Source organism: Podarcis vaucheri (assembly GCF_965113315.1).
Source record: "Podarcis vaucheri genome assembly, chromosome: 5".
In the NCBI taxonomy this organism is placed as follows: Eukaryota; Metazoa; Chordata; class Lepidosauria; order Squamata; family Lacertidae; genus Podarcis; species Podarcis vaucheri.
Genome location: NC_138763.1, coordinates 41,836,226 through 41,852,363, shown reverse-complemented (window position 1 = coordinate 41,852,363; position 16,138 = coordinate 41,836,226). Strand labels below are relative to the sequence as shown.

Here is a 16,138-nt window from a genome sequence, read left to right as displayed (position 1 = left end):
CTTGAATGGGTTCAATAACTTGGTATATGTCCAGTTACAGATAGGTAGCCGTGTTGGTCTGCCATAGTCAAAATAAAAAAATTCCTTCCAGTAGCACCTTAAAGACCAACTAAGTTAGTTCTTGGTATGAGCTTTCGTGTGCATGCACACTTCTTCAGATACACACATATATTGGTATATGTCCAATATAACATAGCAGTGATGGACTACACCCACATCACATTTTCTTCCAAGCTCAGACCAGCATGCATAGTATTTCCCCCTCTCTTCTTAACCCTCACAATAACTGTGTGGTAAGTTCCAGAGCATGGTCTGAAGGTGCATGATGCAGCAACCTTGTTGAAGCCAATAGGTCTGGTGAGCACCAGAATGGGAGGCAACCCTCTGAGAGATCTATATATATCACCTGGTATAACATAAATTAAAATACGTGATTTATGGAGAAATATAGGGATTTGCCATGCAGCAGCAGCAGAGTAAATTGCAGGGTCTGTGGCTAGTCTCAGTTGCCTGGCTGGCTTGTGCCCTTTGGATAATAAAATTGTAGGGCTTTTTTTAAAGGTATACTGCATGTATGAAACTTAAGTGATAACAAGAGAAACAGTCCTGATGATGAAATTTCAAGGGAAAGCAACAAAAATTTTTTTTGGCAAAATACAGCAATTAACACCAAAGAGTTACTACAACAAAGAATGAAGTATTTCAAAAGACAAAGTGGATATATTCTGATTCTTTCTCTCTCTCTCCCCGCTTTTGAGTTTGTCAATAGCCCCCCTTCTGCAATATTGTCCCTTCTGGATAACCTAAACATCATTAGAGCTTCTGTATAATAAAGACAAAAGTGGAAGGAACAGTACTTTCTAGGCAGCTGGAGTAGAACTCAATGTAGAATTTTGTCTGAGACTTCGTCTTAAGGGTGGCACTGCAGCGCAGGAACTCAATCTGTCCCAGGGAGTCTGTGTACTTATCATCTGGAGAAAGGAGGACACTTGTTCAGGTTAAAGATAATAGTTTTTAAGCAATGAATGAGATTGTTTTCTACTACATCTTTCTTTATTAAGGGCAGGGAAAGCTTGCATTGCATTTGCTTACCATTCTTCGAGACAAACTGAGAGGTGACAGCAACCTCAAACGTAGCAAAGACAGGACTGTGATCACTTGTCATGATGTCACTGGTGCATCCTAAGAGGAAAGTCAGATTCTAAGCACCTGTTTTTCTTGACCTCCCAAGGATGGAGAGAATAATGCAATTGTCTGTCCTATACTCAGAGTTATCTATGGAAATAAGAAGCCCCATCTGTTCAAGGGGGTTGTGTACTAGATGGATCAGTCCATCTAGATGGATCAGTCCATCTAGTACACAAAAGTTTTGTGACACTAGGCTTTGGACATGGTTACTTGAAACACCACATGTTCCTGAACAAATCAGTCCAGGTGAGTCTTGGGGACCTTCTTCAGATTTCACCCCTCTCTGAAATAAGATAGGTGGTGGTGGCGGCCAATTGCGGGGCCTTCTCTGTTTTGGCACAACACATTTGGAATCCCTTCCCTAGAGAGCTTTATCTTATACCCGTTTTAATTTTCCTGTCATCACCAGGTCAAAATGACCTCAGATTGAGTATTTGCTGTAGAACTATAGTTTTACGGCATTTCATGTTATAGTTTGCTATATATCATGATTTTGATAAAATATTTCCTAACTGTGATTTTATTTTATGTGTGTCATTTTGGTAAGACTCTGACAGCATTTGCCGAAGAGCTGCTTATAAGCATTTGATTGGGAACACATTAAAAATACATTTAAAAGACAAACAAACCCAGAGGCCGGAACTGGGAACCAGGATTAAAAAGCACTAAACCACCAGCAGCCCTCTAATGCTACACAGCTTTTGACTCAGGGAAAATGGGATATTCTACAGGTTACTGATGGTAGTGAGGTTCTTCCTGCTTAGTGACAGCGGGCTAAGAAGGTGTTCTAACATCTGCAAGGTGCATTCCCAGTTATCACACAGCCGATTCTCTCCCCGCTACACATCCAAGTTTTAGGAGCAAGCATTCCAAGCCAGAAACGACAGGGTGCATCCGTTGCTGAGAACTTGGCAGCGAAAGGCAATGCTACAGATTCAGCTCTGAATCATTTCCGTTTAAACCAGCTTTGCTGCTATTCCCAATCTGTTCTCTACCCACCATAAGATTGACACACCACATGCACCAGGGGATATGATTTCCAGAGCACTCGATCACACCAGGATGGCAAATTGTATTTCACCTGCAGACAAAAGGAGAATCCATATCGAAAACACATCACTCCACAAGAAGGAAAGCTCTGGTGCCAAAAAGCTAGCAGCTTGTTCCCAATTAGAGTTCTTTCACGGTGCTCCTCTATAGAAAGAGGAGCAGTTCTGGCAACAGACACCATTTGAAACATCGTAATATGCTGGAAGATATGGCATACCCCTGTTGCTTTCTGCTTGGTGTAGACATAATGCTCCCGGGTGTTCCTTTCAAAGCGATAGGTTGGGGCAAATGTTATTTCTTCCTCCTCTGAAAGAGACAGATGGCTAGTTATTATTTTAACCAAAACCTGGGTACACATGTCAAAGCACATCATGCAGGTTACTTCAAATCAATGTTGGGGCAACTCCTAGAACACAGTTAGCTGTTAGTATATATGGTCTCTCACCATATGGATCGGGCAGTTTTCTTAATGCAAAGAAATCAATTGCATTGCAAAGAAAACAAGGATTGTCGCAAACAAAACATTTACCACGTGTCAGTTTCTATGCAGAGCAATTTAAAGCAGGTAATCACTCTCTCTACTGAGATTACTCTCTCAGCGATTACCCCTTTAGAAGGGTGTTTTTCAATGGCAGAGTAAAAAAGGACAAAGGAATAGAAGCAGAACTTACCAAACTGCAGAAACACCTTTTGATCCCTCTTTTCAATGAGAAGCTGGTCGTAAGGCAGTAGCTCTGTGTACTGCATCTGTTTGATCTTGTGGACGATATTGTCTGCTTCCTGATAACAAGGAAATGTCATAATGGCAGATGTACCACTCTCTTTTCTTAAAAAAAACAAAAAAACCTTCCTGGTTAATAAATAGCACGCTAGCATCTGAGGCCACACAAATCTGTTACTGAGGCCCAACTACATCTGATACGCAACTGGATCTCCTGACACTTTGATTCTCAAAACTGGTTGATAGCAGCGGTACATTTTCCAATCCAATTTACATACATTTTTCAAAGTTGCTGCAAGGGCTAAGAGCAACTTGGAACAGGAGTGATTTAGATCAGGAAAATGACATGAGGAAAAGAGGATTTTTAAGTGCCTGTAAGACAGAGTTGTTCCGCCTGGCCTTTGGCTTGGAATCAGTTTGATTCGCTCCCCCTCTTTCTTTCTTTTTTCCTTTCTCCTTCTGTGTTGGAACTCCTATTTGGGGACTTCCCTGGCTTTTTTCTGGCCCATGTAGGACCAGTCTGGATAGTTAGCCTTGGTGAAGACTTGACATTTTCATCCCCAAAGCAGTTTTTGATTTGAGTTTCCACTGAAATGAGGCTGCATTTTAATGTTTATATGTTGTATTTTAATCTTGTTTTTTTTAGCTGTATTTCAATCAATTGTTTTTATATTTGGTGTTAGCCGCCCTGAGCCCGGTCTTGGCTGGGGAGGGCGGGGTATAAATAAAATTTATTATTTATTTATTTATTTATTTTAAAGGATTTAAAAAAGCCACCCCAAAGTGTTCCTGCTCTGGTTCCATCTGAAGCTTCCTGTAGCGAGTTTTAAATAACAAACTAAGAATCTATCAGTTTTTCCCTGTGTTTTGTGTAGTTCCTATCCTTAGTTGCAAATACACCATCAAAAATGGAATAGAGTTCAATGGGGCTTACGCCCAGGAAAGTGGATATAGGATTTCAGCCCTCAGGTGTTTAGTTTCCTAGGACCAAAATGTATTTGCTATATTGATCTCCTGATTACACTGCACCCAGTATCAGCACCCATTACGCCTCTCGTAACACCCCTAACCATCCCTTGGTGCTTCCCCACATATCCCTAACAGTCTTCTTCCGGCTTGGTTACTCAGCAGCTGCAAATAGCCATGCTTTCCTTTAGGCTCCATGATACTTGCTTGCTTCAACTTCAGTAGCAACCACATATCCAGAGAAAACACAAGTCTGATTATTGGAAGAACAGGTTTCACCCAAGCTCAAGGGGGTGGTGTATGTGTGAGCAAAATGTATGGAGAATGATTCTAACGTAGGTTCATCACTAAAATCATGAATGTCTGCATGAACCCTAAGAGTGTGACCTAATTCAAATCTCATCCCACCCAAAAACTCATTAGGTGACAGGGATTCTCTCAGTTTCAGACCTTTGCTTGCTATGTGAGGATGGTGTTATATGTTGGGGGAACCTTGCTAAACCCCAGAAATTAAAAAATTGATTATTTGGCATATTGAAGGGAAGATTGTAGGCCAGTGGAAAAATACAAGCAGTGCCTCACCTGGGATAGAGGCATTAGCCCTACGAAAGGTGTTGATGGCCCATCTAAGAGGAATCTTGGGCCTGGGCAGACAAAGATTGCCAAGGTGATGTTGTGTGGGTGTGAAGTGACAGGAAAAGAGTGCCTTTAGCAATGTGTGCTGGGAAGAAGAAGGAAGAAAACAGAGAGAGAAGTCCATCTTGGGCTGGCTGAGAGAGAGAGATGCCTTTGACTCCAGCACTGAACTGCTGTGGGGAACAAGCCCCTCTTGAGATCATAGAATCATAGAGTTGGAAGAGACCACAAGGGCCATCGAGTCCAACCCCCTGCCAAGCAGGAAACCAGATGGCCAAGCTGTAAGATGGGAACTCCCTCCATGCAGAGTGAAGGTGTAAACATATGAATAAACCATATTTCTTAAAAGTTACGACCATCTCTGCCACGTCTTCAATGCCTCAAAGGAGGATGGGTTCTGGGTGAGTGAGTGCCTGGAACCCCCTGGAATTTTGCTACTGCTCAGCAGAGAGTGGAAGTAGTGCCCAACTTTTGTAACAATATAATAACAGAAGTCTACTTTGCAATGTTATTGTAAGGATAGCCTGGTTAATGTATGTAGAATGCTCCAAACACTCACAAGAGTTCTGCATAAATGCGAAGTACTATTAGCTAGTAGCAGAGTGCTGGACTAGGACTTGGGAAACCAGGGTTCAAATCCCCACTCAGCCATGAAGCTTACTGGGGGACCTTGGGCCAGTCACTCTCTCTCTCAGCCTCACCTACTTCAGAGGTTTGCTGGGAGGATAAAACTAGGAGGACAAGGACCACGTACACCACCTTGAGCTCACTGCAGGAAATGTGGGATAGAAATCTAATAATAAAATGCAATAGTAAATAAACAGGCTCTCTAACCGCTGTGGGCAACTCTAGGCGATAGTTCAGGTCTCCCAGCCAAAAGAGATGAGTAAACCGGTGGGTGATGTTAAATGGACTCAACTTCTTGTCTCCCAGTGACAGAAACCGCAGAATACTTGTGTAGTTCTGGTTCCGCCTATTAAAACACAAGAACAAAGCTCAGTATACCATTTTATTATATGGCCTCTCACCAGCAGCATTATCAGCAGGGAGAGTTGCCACAAGACAACAGTGGACTAGATAAGCCCATGAATCTTTCCCTGTCTTGGCTCTGGCTAAAGCCTCAGCTTCCCAAAGGCAATATACAGCCAGACAATCAGTTCTGTATAGCTATAGGAGTACGGTAACTTGTCTCTGTGCATTATTATGGAACTATCTGATCCAACTATCTGATCCACTAGCTTGGCATTGTACACATTTAAATGGAAGAAGTAGCTGTGTGGTTGTCAGAAGAAAAGGTTTATGGGTTCTGTTTTTCTCTTTCCTACTGATAGTTAACCGACTGGTGAAACTGGTCTAAACTTGAAGGGTCAGCAGCTTGTGGTATAGTCCGTTCCCTCTAAAGGAAAGCTTTTTTTTTAAAAAAATGGCATTCACTGTGGAAAAAAGAGAAAGCACATACTACTTAAATGTATTGAATAAAAAGTGAGAGCTATTTAAATGCCAGGAAGAGAAGGAAACCTTGCGCTATTTTTGTAGTATTTTAAAAGGGGCATCTTTAAGTGGATGTATATATACACATTTCACTGTAGGAAACACAAAAATTAAGAAAAACATTTGGAAATAGCTCTGTGTGTATATGTATGTACAGTCATACCTTGGATCCCGAACGTCTTGGTACTTGGACGTTTTGGCTCCTGAACGCCGCAAAAACCCAAAAGTGAGTGTTCCGATTTGCGAACATTCTTTGGAACCCGAATGTCCGACGGAGCTTCCACGGCTTCCGATTGGCAGCAGGAGCTTCCTGCAGCCAATCAGAAGCCACGCTTTGGTTTCTGAACATTTTGGAAGTCGGACTTCCGGAACGGATTCCGTTCAACTTCCAAGTTATGACTGCATGTGCATATTTGCCACCAGTAGCACTATACAACAGCTGTCTTAAACATCTGCATACAATGCATTGCAATAGTGTTAGCTGCATTTCTGAGAGCTTCTTGTATTTGCCTCCTGCTGGCTTCCAGGTATACCTTGATTTAAACTGATTGGCCAGAGAATATGGTATAATGCATAAAGAAATGCGTATAGCAGCAATTCAACATTATTGCTTCCAAATCTCTGAAAAGTTGTTGCCTCTACACAACCAAAAGGGCTCTGGGAATAAGATCCTCCATTCAAATCTGCAGAAAAAGTGGCAGCTTTAATTTACCATACATACTGTCTCTGTGTGAATTTATTTATTATTTGCTTGTATTTATTTTCTGCTAAGTTGTCAGGAGTACCTCAATACCTTCAGAGCTACTGCAACATTGGGCCTTGCACAAACAAATAATACGGGACAACCGCCAAGCCTGGGGTACCTTGTTGCAATCTATGAGTGTGCCGGAGGACAGAAAGAAGACCTTGAAGTATGTGTTGCCATGGGAATTTGCAACTGCTTCAGGAAGCAAAAATTGGGGCATGTGAAGACGGAAAAGTACTGCGATATAACACAGCTCGACTCTTCTGCTTTATATTGGCATGTTTGCATGGTTTCTATTTCTGGAGCACACAGCAAAGGGAGGGCTATACATTGAGTCAACAAGCAAACGAGACCTGTAAGCACAAACAGTTACAACCCCTCTGTTCCTGTTTTACTGGAATGTTCCCTTCTAAACCACAGGAAGAAACAACAGTGGAAACCCAATCTTCAGCTATTCACTTGTTGTTTTTAGAAAAAGAAGAAACTGTACAATCACAGTTACAGATTCTTCAACTATCTAGCTACAGTTTGTAGCCTGTGTCCATGCCCATGTGTGTGTATCACTGTTAAGTTGCACATGGTGGGGAGATGCTGTATAGCAACTCTCTGGTGCATTGAAATTTTCACCCCAGAAAAAGGAAGACATGTTTAAGGTGCCTAGGACTTACTTATCCGCCAATGTTTGTGAATTTTGCTTACATCACCAGCAGGACTGCAGCCTCAGGTCTTTGGTCCAAATAACCATCTGGGCCAAGATAAATAATCTGTGCCTCTTTGTATAGAAAAAAAAGCTTTTTTAATACATTCTATGTGTTCCATACTTCAGTGGGGCTTCTTGTTCCAAAGAATGCAGCTCAGGGTCATTAACAGCATGCTTAGCACTGGCCACTTTCCTTTGTCAGAAAAAGCAGCTGCCCAGGGCCCCAATCCAGTTGGGACTGCAGTGCATGGGAAGAAGTTTTTCTTTTAAAAAAAATTCCTGTGCAAAATTCCACCCCACACCCTGGTGCTATTTGCTGTCCAAATGTGCTATTTGCAGAAACCAGCACCTTTAGTGAAGAGGTAAACAGAGGAAAGGATTATCCCTTTCCATTGGGTTCCTCATCCCTGAACTAGATGGATTGTTGATTTGCTCCAGCTGGGGCCCCTTTATGCTATTATATTCTTAAAATTGGCGGGTGGCACTGTGGGTTAAACCACAGAGCCTAGGGCTTGCCGATCAGAAGGTCGGCAGTTTGAATCCCTGTGACAGGGTGAGCTCCCGTTGCTTGGTCCCAGCTCCTGCCAACCTAGCAGTGTGAAAGCACATCAAAGTGCAAGTAGATAAATAGGTACCAGTCCAGCGGGAAGGTAAACAACGTTTATGTGCGCTGCTCTGGTTTGCCAGAAGTGGCTTAGTCATGCTGGCCACATGACCCGGAAGCTGTAAGCCGGCTCCCTCGGCCAATAAAGCAAGATGAGCGCCACAACCCTAGAGTCAGCCACGACTGGACCTAATGGTCAGGGGTCCCTTTACCTTTACTTACTAAATGCCTAGAGATAAGACATGCAAGGGTGACTATTTGAAATCCTTCCCATGTGTTTCTTTTCTTGTTCAAATAATACCTAGCACCACTACCAAGCTGTCACATCTAATTTGAATATTTGTACTGATAGGAACCTCTCTGTCAGCAACTGCAAGGCTCTCCAATGGCCCTCAGAATTTTACCTGTGTTTCTTCTCACTTCCTGAAGTCAAATGGCTGTTCACAAAACCAAAGGAGGTTCCATTAAACATGAATGACACCCCAACAGCTCCTTTGTTGCCTGAGTAAAACAAAACAAGAAACAGAGAGATTGAGAAATCAATCCAACCCCCAGGGCTAACTAGAACAGCAAAAGACTTCTAAAGTGGAGTAGCGGGGGGACTTCCGGGTTGGCGCCATCGCCGAATGGCGGACTCCCTCCGAGCTCCGGAGGGAGTCTGCTCGGCAGGGGCTGGGTCCTACCGCGCCGGCGACGCGGGGACCCTTAGAAACCACGGGAACGGATCCCGTGGACATGGTGACTCGGCTGGCACCGTTATCGCTCTCCCGGCTTGTGAAAGAGCCTTTTTAAAGGCTACGGATCGGGCGCCGGGGAGTAGCGTGGTGCTTTGAGTCCTCCGCTTCCCCTGCCGGGCGCAGCCGCATGCCATTCGGCGGAGAGCGCTGGCTTCTTCCAAAGGAAATTCGGACAATTGATCAACAACCCGTGAGTAATTGGGCAACCGGGTTTAAAAGGAGGAAAAAAGAAATTTTTTTCCGGATTTGGCACGAGCGGGAGGGGATCCAAAAAAGGAAGTCAGTCCCCTCCCTGATTGTAAACATGCTAAAACAAGGACTGAGAAACCAAGATCTATTCAGAAGCTTATTGATGATAAAAATTACCAACTCCACGATGTGAATTATAAGAACTGTGCTGGAGGAGAGGAGTCGAGGGTGAGGAAAAAGCAACCCCCCCCCTGGGAACCGGGGCGATTCGGACAGCCTGGCGAAGAGAGATGGAGATTTTGACAGCTGTCAAAGGAGCTGTCAAAACTGGAAATTATAAAGAGGACTTTGCTACAAGTTCTTTGCTGGTTAATTTTGTTACAATTTGATATAAATATGGATATAAACTGTCGGGAAAAAGAAACAACAAATTGACTTTTGGATTAGAGGATACAAAGTTATTGTAATCCCTCTAGAGGGGATTCGGGACATTACAAGTGTCGTATGTGGAAAACTACTCTGGGATGTGTAAAGGTCCAGGGACGCGGACTTAGAAAAAATATTGGGGGGGCCCGGGAAAGCTCATGAATAATAAATAAGCTCATGAATATGCAAATAAAGTGGCTCCAGCCCTAAATAGGGCAAGCCACGCCCCCCCAGCCAGCCGATTGGCTGGCTGGGAGGTGTGGCCAGTCGGGATTCCCGTTCTCGCGGGATTTCCGGCAGTGCCTTGGCATCTGGGGCTCTCCGATTAGGGCGCGCGGCTGGCTGGCTGGCGAAGGAGCAGGTGGGGAGGAGGCGGGGGACGGCGGCGGCGCTCTGCTGGAAGGGCGCCCGCCCGAGATTATTGGGGGGGCTGAGCCCCCCCAAAAATTTTTTTGAGGGGGCTCGAGCCCCCTCAAGCCCCATGGAGTCGGCGCCTATGTAAAGGTCTTATCTCCTGGGAAAGCTGCAGAACTGAAATATTATTTTGTCTACAGAGGTGACTATAACACAATAGAATCTTCTATTGAAGCAAGAAAGGAACTGGACGTAAGTCTGTGTCCCTGAATAACAAACCTCTGTAGAGACGTTAAATTTTGGAACAAGAATGTTTTGACAGCTGAACAAGACAGAAACCTGAGAAACCAAGAAATAAAAGAGTAGATGACTGAATACGACACAGAAAGAATAATGGGAGGAGCAACAAAAGATTAAAGAAAATTAAAGGCCTCTATTAGATTGGATTTTCGACGTTAAACATCATTAAGACAATCAAATCCGAAGAAAACAGCATGATGGACTGAGATAAATTTGGCTGTGGACTTAAGATCTCCAGGCCGACAACATACAGACAAATGGACATGGGGAATCAAAACCGGGGAAGGGAGGGGGAACCTTAGAATCCAAAGGCTTTGTAACCAACTTTTTGAATTTCTCTATCTATCTTATATTCTTTATAACTTTGATATTTTACGTTTCTGTTTTTTCTTTTTTTTTTTAGAAAGGGGGAACTCGTGGAAGAAATGAGAGCGGATCTTGGGGAAAATTTTGTTCTATTATAAGACGAGGAGTGATGCTAAGATGGTGTAAATTTAAATTGGTTTATGAGTATAATATATTAGGTTTAATTGGGGATGAGAACTTGTGGAACCAACTTAGATAAAGGGGAATACAATCGGGAGGGGAAGGAGGAAGTCCCAGAAAGAAGGTTATGAAAAGAAGGGTCTAAGTTAGTTTCTCTTTTTCTTTCTTTCCTTTATCTTTCTTATTTTCCTATTCTGTTATTATTGGAAATTTTAATAAATATGATTATAAAAATAAAGTGGAGTAGCGGATGCAGAGAAGAGGAAACCAGAACAGCAGGACTTCACATGTGTAATGCATAGTTCCACTGAATATTTTCTTCCCAAAGCTTAGGAAAGAAAGTGAAAGATGAATTTCCCTCTGCAATTGAACAAAGTTCTATTCTTCCAGTTACAGATTTTTCAGCAGAGCAATAAACCCTACGGTTTTCATTGATGGGACAGTTCCTGCAAATTATTCCTGTGAATAACATTGTAGTGGGAAAAGGATTTATATATATTTGCAAGGATGCAAGGCATTCCTGAATTCCCATCATACTCACATCTGATCTGACTTATGACAGTATCAATGGAATGATTTGTGGGAGCACATCGATGAGCACACCTCTAACACTGAGAGTACATTATTGCATGCGAGTACTATAGTACACTATCAGCTATTATAGTACATTTCCAAAGGATACATACCATACAGTATCAGTAATTTTGCTGACAAAGTTGAAAGAGGAAGCAGTGACTTTCAAAAGTGGTCTTGAAGCATATCTATTTCATATTCTGTTTCAGTCTTTGGCTTCCTCTCATTTATTTGAATGTATAACCTTTGGGATCCAATGTAGGATTTTTAATTTTTTTTTAAAAAAGGATCTATGTGGCCAAAAAAAGGTAAGCCTGCCCTCCATACCTTCTGCCCTGGTAAGCCAGCAAGGCTTTGGCAGTGGTCTTGCCACTTCACACACAGAGACAACCCCAAATCACACCCTTAGAATAGTGCACAAATGAACCTTGGGCTCAGGTGTATGGTTTAGGGCAGGAAATCCCATTGCTGGGAAGCGGGTACTGAAAACACCTCTCTGCATATCTTTCAACCTTGGGAGACTTGTTGCGATGAGAGTGTCTGTCTGTCAAGTACATTTTGTCCAAGCCTTACCCAGTCTGTTTGCAATTCCTGTCTTCACGTTGTCAATGCAGAGGTGGCTTATGCGATTCTCATGTTCTGGCTTGGCCAGGACAACAATCCTGATGTTCCAGAGGGTATGGATTGCTACCTAATCAGGAAAAAGGAAGTCAGCTGTCACATAGTTTGATGCAGCTGAACTGTAATATAGCCTAAAGCCACAGAAAAGGTTATTTGTATTATGACAGACAGAGGTCTATACTAAATCCTCCTCAAACATACCTCTGGTTCTCATTTTAGGGGAACGGCTGAAGCTCATTGACCAAGTACCTGCTTTGTATGCAGAAGGCCCCAGTTCAACCCTTGGCATCTCCAGGTAGGGGTCAGCTTCCCCCGACCCCAGCCCCCAGAACAGGCTGTTGCCCCCGGGCGCGCAAGCCTTGCAGACACCTGCACGAAACACGGGACGTCCTCCAGAGGGCGCCCCGTGCTTCGGGCTGCAGGCTTCTGCCCGCAAACCTTGCGACCCCGCAGGAACTCCCGCCGGGCTCGCAAGGCTTGCAGATAGCTTTCTGAAGCCTGGAGAGCGAGAGGGGTCGGTGCGCACCGACGCCTCTCGCTCTCCAGGCTTCAGCGAAAGCCTGAATTTGCCCCATAGGATGCACACACATTTCCCCTTCATTTTTGAAGGGGGAAAAGTGCGTCCTATAGGGCGAAAAATACGGTGCATTGCTAGTGAAGTCTACTATCCCTGTTTTGCTTTAAGTGTCAGAATGAAAATGTCTTTCCTTACCACTTTGAAGCTGATACTTGTAATCTCTTGCAAGGATTGTCTTAGAATCTCTTGCCATTCTTTCTCTCCCAGGGAGTCCTCCTGTGTGCCAATCACATAGATGTCATGTGGAATGTAGTCAGCTGTGTCATCTCGGGTCTTCCCCTGCCCCTTAGAGAGAAACCAGGAGCTGATCTTCTTTGGTGGAGGAGCATCACCTAGATGGACAAATCCAAAACCAATATGAAACTGATCCATCTAGCGCAGTATTGTTTACAGGACGTTTCCCCAGCCCTTCTCAGAGGTGCTAATGACCTTCTGAATGTTGTATTTTAATTTTGTTTTTAAGTTGTAATCATTCAACTTGTTTTTATTATTGCTTGTAAGCCGCTCTGAGCCCGGCCTTGGCTGGGGAGGGCAGGGTATAAATAAAAAATTATTATTATTATCATTATTATTATTAAAGCAAGAGCTCCACCACTGAGCTGTCCCGCAACTCTCCACTAGCGTACGAGGAGATAGCTTTTATATGGTTTACTACATGCAGAATCTCACATGGACATACACACATGGATAATATGCTTTGTGCCACATTTTATCTGCATTTCTCTGATGGACAAGTCACCACCTCCTTTCCTAGCAGATATTTAATTCAGCAGAAAAATTATTGTGGGGTTGTCCTTGTTGATTCCCCCACCCTGTCACCCAGCTCTTAGAAATAGGATCCTCTGTCAGAAAAGGAGTAGCCATTGAGGTGCTCTTGAGATGTTGTTGAACTCCCAACTTCCATCAGCCCCAGCAACACGGTCAGTGGTCAGGGATGATGGAAATCCCACCAACATCTGGCAAACACCATGTTTGGATATTCCAGGAATAGATGAATCTGCCTATCTGATGATTCTCTTATACAAAAGAAAGCAATACATTAAATGACAGAGATGTTCAAGCAATAAAGGAGTATAAGCAATGAGGGTAGCTGGCAAAGCTGTGATATGGTTACGTTAGAACCAAGCAGCACAAACATGCTAAACTTTATCAGAAATGCATTGAGACGAAACTTGTAGGAATCTAAACAGCAAAGATTGGGACACAAAACTAAAATGTATACCCAGGTTCCAGGTCCCAATGAAGATGGTGATCATATCAGGCTCTGGCTGCTCAGAATGCTTATTCTTCATCTGCTGTAAAAGTTGGCAGAAGCCTTCTCTCTTCTAAAAATGGAAGAGCAAAGTATAAAGAAACCTAACTAATAAGATTACACGGAGGCTGGAGCAAATTCCTCCCACATGCTGGTGTGCCATGTGGCAAGGACTAGTCATGCTGGTGCTGAATTTTGAAAAATTCAGATTCTTCTGAAGTTAAAAACCAGGATAAGTATGTGAATGCTTGGGTCTGGGGCAGCCAACATGGTGCCCTCCATATGTTGTGGAAAACAGTGCCCATCACTGCTGGCCACTCACCATCCAGGAGAGGTCTAATGACTATTACAGTCTGCAATATCTGGAGAGTACCACATTAGCTATGCATCCGTTCCAGTCATTCTTTTACTTAAACTACGTGAATATTGAAGGCAGTTCAACTAATTTCCACTAAGCTGCTCCAGAGTTGAAGTTTGTATTCTCCTTTCATCTATTACAATGAATGACTGAGATCTAATCTGCCAATTTCCTTGACCCTGTGCAAACACAAAGGATAAGCATGACTCATATTACTGCATAATTTTTATTACAGACTCACTTATGCTTAGGAAACGTTCTCTGGATATATTCTAGCTTTATTTGAACTGAATGGATGAGAGCCCTTAAAATAATTCACTTAGTTTTCTCTTTGGTATAGGGTAAGGGGAGCCAATGTGGTGCCCTCCAGATGTTGCTGTACGACAACTTCCATGAGCCCAGTCAGCATGGCCAATGGTCAGAGATGATGGGAGAGTACCATGTTGCTGGCACAGGCACACAAAGATGCCAACATTCTTCTCCAGAAACTCACATATGGAATATGTTATTGAATACCATGTAGGGGTGCCATCTCCTAGGAACGGAAACTTTTTTGAGGGGCCCAATGTTTTCTGGGAAGGGGCCAGCCCCACAATGTTCAAATGGGGTGGAGGAGACCAAGCCTGGAACCAAAAGTGGTGTGGCTTCAGTGGCAAGCTCCTCCTCCTCCTCCCGGGGACTGACAACCACCGCTACACCACTGGCCAGTTTCTCTTACTGGGGATGGGGACAGAACTTGATTATTTTACATTTTTCTCTTTTTTTAAAATAGCAAAATAATGTCATAAATAGCAATGCCTTGCCTGCACAAGTACCCATAGTGAGGAATTTACCTTAGAATCAGCAAATACATATTCTTTTCGGTGTGTTTTCTCTTTTTCTGTTTCCAGTACAATTACCAGCTTGTTAGGAAACTTCTGAGACTTGATGAGCTGTAGGACTAAGAAGAAGCAAGAGAACACTGGTTCTGGCAGCACAAATTCTGAAATGAAATGTACTACAATGCTGATACATGTCTGTGTATATGAAGTTGTAAACTCCAGTGCTATTTATAACCTCCTGGTCTATGATGAATAAGGTTAGATTTTAAAGAAATGACAGCAATTTAAGACTGAGCCTGAGGTAGAAGTTTGTTATGGTTTCAAGACCTAACTATTGCTGGAACACTTTCTGGTCATGAAACACAGAAGCTGCTCAGCACAAAGGAATATTGTGTAGGCTCTATGGCCCCAAACACTTGAGGGCTTGCCCACACTAGAGTTTATTGAGTGTTTGCAGCTGTTTACTGAATGTTTGCATTCCTCTTTAATTTGCCTAGTCCACATGACACCCTCAACCTCAACATTTCACTCCTGTAAAATTGGGTTTATCTGATATGCAGCTAATAAATTGGGGAAAACCAGGTACTGAACTGCTCTAGTCAGTGTCACAGATTATTTGTCTGGGTAGGGTGTTGGGGGGGGGACGACTCAATATTCCCTTTCTGCTCTCCCCTTTCCACTACTTCCTCAAAGCTTTCATTTCTTTTTCAGCTGTGTTTCTACCTATTTCCTTTGCACTCATGAATGGAGGGATGTGTGTGTGTGTGTGTGTCCCTCAGATTTTCTCAAATCCAGAAAACTCAAAAGTAAACAACTTTAAAAATTGTGCACTGAGAATTTATAAGTGCCATTGTAAAACACATTTCCTGTACGGTTGGTTGCCAGATCTCTGGAATACCACCAAAAATATTCAGTGAATCCCAGTGTTCTCACCCATCTCAAAGGAGCCCAGTATCTTACTTTTATTGTGAGTGTAGAACTTGTCTTCAGGGCCATCCTTAGCTTTCTTGATAATGAGTTTTCCTAATTCAACATCAACCTTAAGATGTATTTTGGATGGAATTCCAAGAGAATCAGTTTTCACCTATGAGAAAAGGAAAACATTATTCATAAGTGATCCCCCCTACCATTTTGAATGTGATAACTAGCTCTTAACACTGCATAATTACATGCTAACACACAAACACAAACACACACACAGACACACACACACATCTATATATATCTAGTATGCAGATTTTCTTGTGGCACTGTACTGTACTGAGGAACTTTGGTTGAGTGAACGTGGAATGTTATTTTTTTTTAAGAAGGAGAGCACTGTACCCATGAATTAAAAACATGGG

At 43.0% G+C, this 16,138-nt stretch overlaps 1 protein-coding gene across 2 annotated transcripts in view; it reads right to left on the bottom strand.

Moving 5' to 3' along the window:
* Positions 1 to 16,138, bottom strand: part of INPP5D (inositol polyphosphate-5-phosphatase D) — a 61,771-nt gene that overhangs the window by 11,696 nt on the left and 33,937 nt on the right. For both annotated transcript variants that reach the window (XM_082221712.1, XM_082221713.1), the window contains 12 exons: positions 15,756 to 15,879; positions 14,808 to 14,914; positions 13,587 to 13,689; positions 12,500 to 12,696; positions 11,740 to 11,857; positions 8,506 to 8,602; positions 5,396 to 5,534; positions 2,910 to 3,018; positions 2,456 to 2,544; positions 2,188 to 2,269; positions 1,093 to 1,182; positions 858 to 971 (listed from right to left, as the gene is read on the bottom strand). In XM_082221712.1, coding sequence (XP_082077838.1) covers positions 858 to 971; positions 1,093 to 1,182; positions 2,188 to 2,269; positions 2,456 to 2,544; positions 2,910 to 3,018; positions 5,396 to 5,534; positions 8,506 to 8,602; positions 11,740 to 11,857; positions 12,500 to 12,696; positions 13,587 to 13,689; positions 14,808 to 14,914; positions 15,756 to 15,879 — 1,369 coding nt within the window. The remainder of the gene's footprint in view (positions 1 to 857; positions 972 to 1,092; positions 1,183 to 2,187; positions 2,270 to 2,455; positions 2,545 to 2,909; positions 3,019 to 5,395; positions 5,535 to 8,505; positions 8,603 to 11,739; positions 11,858 to 12,499; positions 12,697 to 13,586; positions 13,690 to 14,807; positions 14,915 to 15,755; positions 15,880 to 16,138) is intronic.